This window comes from Corvus brachyrhynchos, unplaced genomic scaffold (assembly GCF_000691975.1).
Source record: "Corvus brachyrhynchos isolate BGI_N302 unplaced genomic scaffold, ASM69197v1 scaffold140, whole genome shotgun sequence".
In the NCBI taxonomy this organism is placed as follows: Eukaryota; Metazoa; Chordata; class Aves; order Passeriformes; family Corvidae; genus Corvus; species Corvus brachyrhynchos.
In genome coordinates this window covers 1,142,328-1,154,382 of record NW_008235809.1, presented here as the reverse complement: position 1 = coordinate 1,154,382, position 12,055 = coordinate 1,142,328, and the positions used below count along the sequence as shown (strand labels likewise).

The window sequence follows — 12,055 nt, the reverse complement described above, 5'->3', positions numbered from 1 at the left end:
CCGCTCCATGTGCTGGCGGAGGCGGCACGCTCCTTGGTCCCTGCCTCCCACCCTGCACCACCAGCATGGCTTTCTGGCTCTGCAGAAGCAGGGCCCCTGCCCTCTGACTTGCTCCTGGACAAAACTGACCCAGATCCTGCCCCTAGGCTGCTCAGGTCTGTGTTTGGGAACAGCCTGCACTGGTGTACCCCCTCCCAGGGGGACCAGAGCTGGCCGCGCCAGGCAGGGATGCACAGACTCACCATGTGCTGCTGCAGTGCGAGGAAGGCTGCCAGCACATTTTAACCAAGAACCTTCTCAGGTCAGGCTGAGGATGCAAGATCAGCTTTCCCTGGCAGCCATAATAGGAAGCCTGGTAGGAGCAAGTCAGTCTAGAAGAGAATAAGCACATGTGCATCCCACCAGTGCTCTTGTATCCTCCCATCACTGGAGTTTAAGGACAAGGCAGCCTGGGTCAGCAGAACAGGGAACTCCCTTCACATGAGCAGGCTCTCAGGGAGAGGAAAAGGCATGTCACTGCTGGAGAGCATTGGGTTGGGGCCAGGCAGCGATAGGGAATGCTGAGAAGGGCATGGAGCAGTGGGGCAGGAGCAAAGGACTCGGTGTAGGGACCCTGAGGCGTTTGGCAACCTGGGAAAACACTGAAAGCTGTTGCACAAAGCTGTTGCTTTGTTTGGGTTTACCCAAAAGGAAGGACTCTTACAAGCTGCATCAGGCAAGCGGGGCACTTATGTACAACCTCTTTTTACTTTTGTTACTTCTTTCAGCTTTTATTCTGCAATACAAACGTTGCAGTTCTGATTAGGTGTTATTAAAGTTGGTGTTTTGGAGCCCTGTTGAGGGGCACTTGCTCTGAAGGTGCTCTATGCAATCCTTTAAGCCTGAACTCTGCAACTACCTGAAAGGAGGTTGTAGTGAGATGGGGGCCTACCGTGATGCCATGCCTACCATGAGAGGACAAGAGGAAATGGCCTTAAATTGAGACAGGGGAGGTTCAGGTTAGGTATTAGAAAAAAATTTTTCCCTGTTAAGGTGATCAGGCGTTGGCATAGATTGCCCAGGGAGGTGGAGGAGTCACCATACCTGGAGGTGTTTAAGAGGCATCTTGATCTGCTGCTGGGCGATACGATCTAGTGATTTAGGGGTTACTGTGGTAGTGCTACGTGGGTGGTCAGACTGGGTGATCTTCCAACCCTGATGATTCTGTGATTCTATTCTGCGATGCTGATCCTTCAAACTGGACCCAGCTTGAGTCCTTTTTCAGATGGCATGGTGTGGCCCTTGTATGTCCATGCAGTGAGACCTGCCACAGGTGGTCCCTTGCCCTCCTGTGCATCATCCTGTGCCCTGGGTTGGTGCAGTATCTGCTGCCATAGACCCATATCTCATGAGCACTCCTTGGGTGTGAGTGGTGCTTTCCCCAAGTAATTGTATTTAACGTGTGAATTCAATGCCTGGTGCCCTTATCTTGCCTCCCTGTGCAGCTTCAGGCTTTTCCGTCCCTCTGTGCTCAGGCTGCCAGCTCAGCACCGTCTGCTGGTGACATGAGGGGTCCTGATAGCTGGGGCAGGGCCGTGCCAGCTCTGGGTCAAAGCTTGGTTTTCCTCTTGTGGCTTCTGTGTCATGACGGGTTTAATTATAACCTCTTCCATCATGCTCTCACAGCTTATCTAGTGTGCTCCCTCATGCTCATTTCCTCTCTGCAGTATCTCTGTTGGGTACCAGCTGCTGTCACTCGCACAGGCAAGTAAAATTGTCTTTGGGGCCTTAGGACAAGGAGGTAAGGGTCCCGGTGCTGCTCTGAGGTCCCAGGACCTCTCACAGGCTCACCAGCACAGAATGCAGCCCTTGCTTGCCATTGGAAGCTGAGTCCCAGCTTTCAGGTGCTGCTGGAGGAGGAAGGAGGACCGTGCGCACCGGTGGGGTCAGAAGAAAGAGCTCACTCATCTGTCTCCTCTAGCAGGTGACGCAGGAGTGGGGACAGCCCAGCCGCCACCATGGTTGCCCTCTCGCTGAAGATCAGCATCGGCAATGTGGTGAAGACGATGCAGTTTGAGCCCTCCACCATGGTGTATGACGCCTGCCGGATGATCCGTGAGCGGGTGCCAGAGGCACAGATAGGACAGTGTAAGTCCATGGTGGGACTGGCTGCTGTGCCAGGGCTGCCTTGGCTTAGCTCCTGGTATTTCACTGGTCTCCCTTTTCTTTTCTGTCTGTGTCTCTCTGGCACTTTCCCAGAGAAAGTGGTGGGGTGGGGGGACCAAGGTCCGAGTCCTCTTGTCCAGTTGAGGTGAGGGTCTGAGCTTCTCAGACTCCCTCCTCATCACCCCAGAAGAATGTTTGGGGGTTTGGAAGTTAGGAAACCACATTTGGAAGTGAAATACTCATTAAGCAATTTGAGTCCACTGCCCTTTCTGTTTCTGCTCCTCTGTCCTACTTGCATTCATCACCACTAGCCAGGTCTATGTGAGTTTAAACAGTTGCAGGGGTCGTAGTAAACATTAGTAAACCATTTGAGTTAATTTTTGCTTTCTTGGGATATATATAATCTCCACTGGGTCTGTCCTCACTGGCAGCTCTCTGCCTGCCCCATGCTGGTGCTCCATTACCTTTCTAGGCTGCCTTAGCTCCAGTATTTTCTTGCTGCTGCTGGGCTCACAATTTATCCTATGGCTCATGAGCTCATGATGTGACTCACGCCCACGCGGATGTGGCCTGTCCCCATCATGGATGGGGGGTTGGAGCTCTGGGACGCTGTCTCAGGGGCTCTCCTGAGTCCCTGCAACCCCCAAAAGCGGCTGTGCCACAGAGGAGAGACAGCAAAGCGGAGGTCAAGAGTCGTGGGAAGAGGAGGGGGAGTGCAGCAACATCTGGGAGCAGCACATTCCTTAAGGTTGAAAGGAAATGCCTTCTCGCGCCGTGCCCGGCTGGTCAGCAGTCCAGCAGACCATGGCTTTCAGCTTCAGCGAGGGACTGGATGTCTTTGGATATGCAGGGCTATAGTGGTGTTGGATGGAGCATTGCATTTCCTGCTCCTGGGTGTGAGCCAGCCTGTTTATAAAAAAAGCAGCAAGGGGAAGGCCTTAAAGGGAACTTCTTATTCCTGCGTTCCTTTTCAGTTGCTCACAGCTTTTCTTTTCCTATGTGTTCCTTGCAGCTTTTTCTTTTCTTTGCTGTCCTTACACACGGGCACTCGGGCTCCTTTTTTGAGCTGCCCTGTGTTTTTGTCACCTTTGGGCTGGGGGAGCTTCAGTGTAAGTTTCCAGCTCTGCTCTTGCTCTGTCTCAGGAAGTGCCTATCCCCACCCAACCCGTGGATCTGGGGCAAGCTACTCAGTTTTCAGTGCTGTGGATTTATCCTCTTGGAATTTGCTCTGAAAACAGTTTGGTTTTTTGTTGGTTTTTTTTTTTTTTAACTTCAAAAATAAAATGGCAAGCTTTCATGATTTTTCTGCTCCCTGTTTAGTAGGATCCTAACGGCAGTGTTAGCCAGGCAGGCGCAGGGCGGCTCAGGAATTTGTCCCTCCCCAAAGAGAGCTGCCAACAAGATGACGAGTTATAAACATAGCCAACCAAGACAGCCTGCGGCGCAGGATTGTTACAGAGGTGGAGAAGGACCTTTGCAGGGCAAAGCCAGGTGTGGTCCTTGCCTCTTTCTACATGAAAATGGGCCTATCCCTGTGGGTCCCAGCTGAGGAGCCACTGCCCAGGCTCCAGCAGCAGCCTTTTCACCAGATACCCCACCCTGAGGGAGCAGGATTTGGTGAGCAATATTTACTCACCACCTCTGAGACCTTGTAAGCCTTGAGCCCATCCTCCTTCAGCCTCTCATTCTGCGAAAAGAGGAGTCCCAGGCCCTCTAGTCCCTCACACCAAGGTTCCATCATTTAAGCTGCCTCTCTGTATTTTTTCAAACTGTACTGTGTCCTGGGGAGATGCAGACACCCTACCACCAGAGAATACTCAAAAAGTGGAATGCCTAGATTTTATAGGCCAGTTCCCAGCACCCTTCATGGTGATCCCCACCATTTTATTACCTTATTTTCACTATTACTACGCATTGCACTGAAGATTTCAGAGAGCTGTCAGCCACAACTGCAAGCTCTTCCTTCTGTTGTGTCTGTCAGTTCCAAGTTCAATGTTGCGTAGGGATGCTGCAGATGATTTTTTCTGTAGATAACTGTGGTAAAACCTCAGAGCTTGCGTGCCAGCTTTGTTGCCCACTCATTAGGTTTAGGCTCCAGTGTTTGCAGGGCTGCTGTGCTTCATGCACTGGGCTGCACCCGGTGCATATCCCTGGGCACAGAGCAGCACCTTGGTGGCCCTGTGCTGCTCTACCAGGACTACCCTGGCAGAGACTTTACATGTTTTTCAGCCAATGATTTTGGGCTCTTCCTCTCGGATGAAGACCCAAAGAAAGGGATCTGGCTGGAGGCTGGGAAGGCTCTGGACTACTACATGCTTCGCAATGGGGTAAGTGTCCATCCCACATCTTTCCAGCTGCATCCTTTGCTCTGTGGTTGGATGTGTTTGCAGCATGGAGGTGGTGTGGGTGCCTGCCCTGCTGCCTTGCATTGTGTCCTGCAGCACGTCCTGTCACCCCCACAATTGCACTGGGCAAGGGGGAGCTGTTGGACTGGCGGTGGGATGTGGCTGCACCCTGCACTGGTGCCACTGCTGGGAGCTGTGCTCCACTGTGCCCACAGGATACCATGGAGTACAAGAAGAAGCAGCGGCCCCTGAAGATCCGCATGCTGGATGGGACAGTGAAAACGGTGATGGTGGATGACTCCAAAACTGTCACGGACATGCTCATGACAATATGTGCCCGGATTGGTGAGGAGAGGACAGCAACAGGGGAGAAGGGTGGTGGGGAGAGAATGGCAGAATCTGACAGGCTTCTGGGGGAGCAGCAGCAGCTCTGTGGCAGATGGCCTGGCAGCACGGGTGTCTGAGGGGTGTGTGAGGGGAGGGGACGCTGCTCTGCACCCCTGCGTTGCTCCATGCTCTTTGTTTGGCAGAACAGTGCTGCTGAGTTTGGTTCTCTGCTCTCCTGCAGGCATCACCAACTATGATGAGTACTCACTTGTACGGGAGATCATGGAAGAGAAAAAGGAAGAAGTTACTGGCACCCTCAAGAAGGACAAGACCTTGCTGCGAGATGAGAAGAAAATGGAGAAGCTCAAGCAGAAGTTGCACACAGATGATGAGTGTAAGTGCCTGAATGTGCTGGGAATGGGGTCAGCCTGTTGTGAGGGCCTTGGGGAGGGGAGCAAGGACCCCTGTGAGGGGAAGAGGGCATGGAGAGGACTGTGATGAGGGAACATGTGCCCACACTCCCTGGAATGTCTGCTGCCTGGGGGCCCAGGACAGATGGGTGATAGCTGGGATGCGCCAGGTGGGCATATCTTTCTCACTTGACATGAGCAGCCCCAGGGCGAGGGTCAGTTGTGCCTCGGTGCCTGTTCCTGTTCACACCCTGGCATTGTCTGCAGTGAACTGGCTGGACCATGGCCGGACCCTGCGTGAGCAAGGCATCGATGACAATGAAACGCTGCTGCTGCGGCGCAAGTTCTTCTACTCTGACCAGAACGTGGACTCGAGAGATCCTGTGCAGCTCAACCTGCTCTACGTGCAGGTACAGCTTCCCAGAGCCACCTGGCTCCACTGCCTCCTGCCAGCCGCTGACAAGGCTGATAGCTGAAGGTTTTGTCAGGAGCCATGACAGGGGGGTACTCGGTTATGTCCTGGGTAAGAGCCAAGACTGGCAATTCCAGCCCTATCCTCCGTGGGAATCCTGTGCCAACTCTGTCTGGTAGGAACCATCCTGAAATGCTGCTGTGGTTCCTCTCCCAGGCTTGCTGCCTGTAGGGGACAGCCTGGTCCTACATACTCCTGTTTTTCAGGGCCACTTCTTTTAAGTCTGTTAAACATGTTGTGCTTGATGTGGAGGAGAGCAGTGGCAGGGCCGCGTGGCTGCCCAGCCCACTGCAGTGTCTTCTGTTCCCACGTAGGCTCGTGACGACATCCTGAACGGTTCCCACCCTGTCTCCTTTGACAAAGCCTGTGAGTTTGCTGGCCACCAGTGCCAGATCCAGTTTGGGCCACACAACGAGCAGAAGCACAAGCCGGGCTTTCTGGAGTGAGTGTCCTGAGAAGCCCCTGGGCTTGTCTCGAGGTGGCTGGAGCAGCTTGGCAGCACCCAGCACCACACTGCCTTATGGGGCTCCGGGGATTTCGGTGCCTCTGGTGCAACCCCTGTCCTCCCTACAGCACAGTGCCCAAGTATGGGGATCCACACCAGCTGTGAGGGGTGCCAGCCCTCCATCCTGCTCCTTCTGACAGCCCTGTAGGGACATGCAGTCAGCTGCTGTGGGGGTGGCCCCAGCCCACCCTCTGGCCTGCCTCGATGCCGCACAAAGGGCTGCATTCTCAGCACCTTTACCCCACATTCAGCTAGGGCAACTCCCAAGGACAGCTTTCATAGCTGCGGCAATCTCTCCCACATTCTTTCTGCTTCCAAAAACTCCCAGTTTGTGCCCTGGCAGGGGTTTGTCTGAGGCTTTGGGTTGGGCCTGTTCATAGTCAAGGACAGACACTGGCTTTGCACTCTGCTGCTAACAACTCACTTGGCTGTCTCTTGGCAGGCTCAAGGATTTCCTGCCCAAGGAGTACATCAAGCAGAAAGGAGAACGCAAGATCTTCATGGTATGTGCAGTGGGGAGGTTGAGATCTGGGCTTCTTGTTCCTCCTCACTAAAGGTTGAGGCACTCCTGTCTGAGGAGGCAGCACACAGCAGTCTGGTGGGTGAGAAACAGGAGCAGGAGCTGGGCAGACAAGGCAGCTCCTGAGGTCCCAGAGATCAGAGCTGGGGCAGGGAATGCTGGTGGGGTGGGGAGAGCCCGGAAAGGCTGTGCAATGGTGTTGAGGCAGGACTGTGGAGCTGGTGCAATGTTCTGTCTTTGCTGTTGCAGGCCCACAAGAACTGCGGGAACATGAGTGAGATCGAAGCCAAAGTTCGCTACGTGAAGCTTGCCCGTTCCCTCAAGACCTATGGGGTCTCCTTCTTCTTGGTCAAGGTAGAGCAGCAGCCCCCCGGTCCCACTTCAAACTGACCAAAATCCTGCTTCTTCAGCATCCCTCCATCTGTCATGTCTCCAGCTGCTACCCCTCAACCTATGTTGCTCCAGTTTTCTCTGCATCTCCCCTGTCCACGTCTCCTTCTTGCATTTCCCTGTGTACTGCCTTCCTACTCCTTGGTTCATGCTTTTTCTCATTGTTAAGCTGCATGTGATAGTTGTCACCACTAGAAGGTGTGGCCTTGTGGGTGTTTGGTAGCTATGGCAGACTTCAGATGTCTCTGCCTCGGTGGATCCATCCAGGGATAGCCCGCAGCCCTTCTGTTGTGGCCCACAGGAGAAGATGAAGGGGAAGAACAAGCTGGTGCCACGTCTGCTGGGGATCACCAAGGAGTGCGTGATGCGCGTGGATGAGAAGACCAAGGAAGTGATTCAGGAGTGGAGCCTGACCAACATCAAGCATTTGGCAGCCTCACCCAAGAGCTTCACCCTGGTAAGGGACCAGAACTGGTCTCCCATGCCCCAGCTGCTCTGGTGCAACTGTGGGGGGCTGCTCTCACTCCAGTTCCTGTCTCTGCTGTTGCCCCATGGCAGCACAGGCTTGTCCTCCTCTGGTGCATCTCCCAGTGCTTGCTTTGAAGGCTGGCGCTTGGGTGCTTAGTACATACCAGAGGGGCTCAGGATGGCTGCCAGTGCCCTGCTCCGGTGCTACCCTGTGCCCTGCTGTTGCAGGATTTTGGAGATTACCAGGATGGTTACTACTCAGTGCAGACGACGGAGGGGGAACAGATCGCCCAGCTCATTGCTGGCTACATCGATATCATCCTCAAAAAGGTGAGGCTGTGCTGAGAAGGGCACTGATAGCCCCTCTCCAGAGAGGGGTACAGGGTGTGCCTTCCAGCTGCCTCCAAACAGCCATTGGCACACAGTACTGCTGGGAAAGCTGGAGACAGGGCAGGGGGATCCTGTGACCCTGGTATGGTGTCTGGGCTGCAGGAGGAGGGCAGGGCTTGGTGGTACCATTTTCTCCTTCCCTTTGCAGAAAAAGAGCAAAGACCACTTCGGACTGGAGGGGGATGAGGAGTCCACCATGCTGGAAGACTCCGTGTCTCCAAAGAAGTAAGTTTTCCAGGAGCAAGGCAGCTGCCAAAGAGAAGTTGAATGGAGTCTGTGCTCCAGCCAAGCTTGCAGCACAGCAAGGAGGAAGAGCTGCCATTCCCACAGAGCCTGGTGCTAGCACTGTGGGCGTCCCTTTACCTGGTATTTCTCTCCATTTCAGGTCGACAGTCTTGCAGCAGCAGTTCAACCGTGCAGGCAAGGCAGAGCTGGGCTCAGTGGCCCTGCCAGCCATCATGCGGACAGGGGCTGGAGGGCCAGAAAACTTCCAAGTGGGCACGATGCCACAGCCTCAGCTGCAAATCACCAGTGGCCAGATGCACCGAGGGCACATGCCTCCCCTGGTAAGCTCTCCTTGTGCTGACCATAGGGCACAAACTCTGAGAGGTGGCTGTCAGGCTTGTGTAGACCAATCTGTTTGGGTCTATGACCAAGCATTGCCTTGCTGTGAAGAGCAGGGGCTCTGTGCCACTGGCTTCATGTGCTTGCTGGTCTGGCTGAGCCAGTGTCCTCCTGCACCCTCTCTGCAAACTTGAGCTACACCCCAGTGTTTTCACCTGGCTAGTGACCGCAGCCTCTCATTCAGGCTGTGACTGGACAGCCCCACTAGGACTGTGGTTTGCAGCAGAACCCAGTGCTGTGTTTTGGTGCCCCCATCTACTGTGCAGCTGGAGGAGCACTTGGAAAAGGCCTCAAGGAGGCTGCTTTCTTTTACCCTATGCAGCCTCCTGTGGGAGCTTGCTGTGAAAGCCTTGTGGGATCCCACAGCATCTGCTCCCCACTCCCTGAGAGCTGGTTAACTGTGAGACTTGATTGTAACCATGGTGGAATGAGGCATTTCCTAGTGGGAGGTGCAGAGGGGAGACTCCCTTTTTGCTAAGTGCACCCCACTTTGTGGAGGCCTACCTAGAGTGGTGTCATCAACAGCACATTGCATGGAAGCATTTGAGCCAAATCTGTAATCCTACATTACTAGCCTTCATCTTATCTCGGTCTGTCTCTGTGTTGCAGACCTCAGCCCAGCAAGCCCTGACTGGCACTATCAACTCCAGCATGCAGGCTGTGCATGCAGCCCAGGCCACGCTGGATGACTTTGAGACCTTGCCACCTCTTGGGCAGGATGCTGTGAGTGCTGGGTGAAGGTGGGGTGCTGGGGGTGGACCTTGCTGGAGGCTGGGCTGGGTGAAGCTGGCCACATTCCCAGGAGAAGTGTGAGCAGCTCCTGGGAGGATCTCCTGAAAAGAGATGGGGTTGTATCCCACTCTGTGGGCAGACATGGAGGGGACACTTGATCATGTTGTTTGGTCAGGGTGGACTAGAGAATTTGGGTGGTCGCAGGTCTTCCTTCTGTTTTCGACATATCCTCTTCTTTGCACTTCTCTGTGTGAGCATGTGTGCTCTACCACCATCTCCTGATCCTGTTCTCCCATTCAGGCATCAAAAGCTTGGCGCAAAAACAAGATGGATGAGTCGAAGCATGAGATCCACTCCCAAGTGGATGCCATAACTGCTGGCACGGCCTCAGTTGTCAACCTCACTGCAGGTATGTGGAGGGTTGGAGTAGAGGGAAAGGCCAGTTCAGGAGAAGGCTTGGTCCCTCTTTTCTGGCTGAAAGACTCCTTTTGCTCCCAGAAAGGAAAACCACATCAGTGACAGGTGTGGGGATGCTCTTGGAGCACGTCCCATGCTGACTCCTCTCTTCCCTGTGCAGGGGATCCAGCAGACACGGACTACACCGCCGTGGGCTGTGCCGTCACCACCATCTCTTCCAACCTGACGGAGATGTCCAAGGGTGTGAAGCTGCTGGCTGCGCTGATGGAGGATGAGGGAGGGAACGGGCGGCAGCTTCTACAGGCAGCTAAGAACCTGGCGAGCGCCGTCTCAGACCTGCTAAAGACAGCACAGCCTGCCAGCGCTGAGGTGGGGTGCTGGAGTGGCTGGGGGACTGAGAGGAATGGGGAAGCCAAAGGAGAGCCACTGAGTGAGGTTTTAAGGCTTGTTCACGAGCCTGGTGTTGATTTTGCCTTGTTCCTTGCAGCCTCGCCAGAATCTCCTTCAGGCTGCTGGCCTGGTAGGGCAGACCAGCGGGGAGCTGCTGCAGCAGATTGGGGAGAGTGACACTGACCCCCGGTTCCAGGTGAGCATACCCAGCAGCAACCAGGGACACCCACTCCCTAAAACCATCAGCCTTTGCACAGGACCTCACAGGAGGGCTTTGGGCTGAGCATTGGCCACTACCCAGTGGTGACTTTGTGAGGGAGGAGACAGGCCATTGCCCATCTTTGTCTCTAGAGTGATATAGCACCTCTTATCTTGTGGATTCCATGTAGATCCCAGAAAACCGGTGTCCTTGGATCCAGCCTGCCTCTGAACCAAAGACGGTAAAACAGGGCTGTAGGCATGGCTTGTTGGTCCTTGCCGTCTCCAGCGTGAAGGGGGCTTCTCTGGGAACTATCATCTGAAATCTTTGGAGAAGGGCTCTTGCAAAATTCTACTTTTCTGGTGGTTGGCTCTCAGAAGTCCATGCACTCGGGTTGCTGCTGGGGCAAGTGCTGCTCTGGGGGTCATCTCTTGCAGCCACCTCAGCTCCTGCCTGCTGCTCCCTGCCTGTGGGAGCTGTCTGCCTGTACCCGTTAGAGACCCTGTATGGGTGGACCCTTGTGTGGCATTTTTTTTTTAGATGAGCTAACTGCCAACTGGCTCGCTTTCCTATGACTGTTCCTTCCAGCACAAAGGAGGTAGCACACTGTGCTGGGGAGTACAATCCAGATATAGTATAGACCAAAATACTCCAGAAAGAAGGGGTTTCTGTTCATGGCAGCCACACAGCTTCAACTGAGTAGAGAGGCCTTGACAGATATCCAAGGGGAATAGAAAAGCTAGGACCAGGGCAGGAAGCCATATTGGGCCATGCAGCAGTGCCAGGACAGAATATCCCCAAAGGTCAGATTTAGGACCTGGAAGACAATTTGCAGTTGAGCAGCAGGATGTTCTGCCTCACAGCTGTCAGACCCGAGTGTATGTACTTCCTTCCATGGGCTCAGATGCCGTGGTATGGGGACTCTGGAATTGGATGCATGCACTCTCTGGTCTTTCATCCTGTCACAAAAGGTGGTGGATTGCAGTGGGAGTAGTCTTGGCTTGCAGGAGGTGAGAGGATGCTGTGACCTTCTGGTTTGGTGGCTGGGGGCTTACCTGTTGGGGTGCAGAGGGCTGCTCACTGTGAGCACACACACAGCAGGAGGTTGGCAGCTGCAGCAGACAGAGAGCCCTGCCCTGCCTTGCAGGGTTTTTGCTGTTCAGTGCTGGTGCTGCCAGTTTGCACCAGCAGTGTGCCACGGGGGCTAATCCTGAAGGCTGCAGAATGCTGTCATGTCTGGTGCCCTGCAGGAAAGCAGTTTGCCATGTGCTGGTCCCTGCCTCTTGCCTGCTGGCGCCTGTTGTGCCCCTGCCACTGAGGAGAGACGAGGCTGGTTGCCCTGTCATACCTGTGTTTTAGCCTCGGGAATAACAGCGGAGATGTATTCTAGCTTGTCAACCAACAAGTCAGAATTGAAAATAAAAATAGCTGTCATGTCTGCAGTACGGGTGACCAGCATGGGAGCATCTCCCACTTGCCTCTTGCTGGCAGCTGCCCATGGTGTGGGTGTGCCATGGCTGGCTTGTGCCTGCTGTTTGGATGGAAGGGTTTGTCATTTTTTCTCTCTGTTCAAATGTTTGCAAACCCGATCAAATCCAGGCAGTACCAGCAGTGCCTTGCAGCAGGTTCTCTCTGTGGAGCAATTGGGGATGGGTGGTTGCCTGGGGAGTGGGGTAGTGGGGTGATGCTGAGCATTGGCTGAGCTGCTGCAGGTGGTGTTT

The 12,055-nt window shown here is 54.3% G+C and overlaps 1 protein-coding gene across 1 annotated transcript in view; it reads left to right on the top strand.

Annotated features, from left to right (window-relative positions):
* The first annotated feature begins 1,932 nt into the window (after nt 1-1,932).
* The window catches only part of TLN1 (talin 1), a 27,599-nt gene continuing 17,476 nt past the window's right edge, over nt 1,933-12,055 (top strand). Inside the window, 17 exon segments of the mRNA XM_017727571.1 lie at nt 1,933-2,127; nt 4,375-4,472; nt 4,706-4,835; nt 5,059-5,211; nt 5,495-5,637; nt 6,014-6,141; nt 6,647-6,707; nt 6,974-7,078; nt 7,416-7,571; nt 7,811-7,912; nt 8,121-8,197; nt 8,358-8,538; nt 9,206-9,319; nt 9,629-9,737; nt 9,906-10,114; nt 10,233-10,331; nt 10,525-10,653. Coding sequence (XP_017583060.1) covers nt 1,998-2,127; nt 4,375-4,472; nt 4,706-4,835; nt 5,059-5,211; nt 5,495-5,637; nt 6,014-6,141; nt 6,647-6,707; nt 6,974-7,078; nt 7,416-7,571; nt 7,811-7,912; nt 8,121-8,197; nt 8,358-8,538; nt 9,206-9,319; nt 9,629-9,737; nt 9,906-10,114; nt 10,233-10,331; nt 10,525-10,653 — 2,124 coding nt within the window. The 5' untranslated portion in view covers nt 1,933-1,997.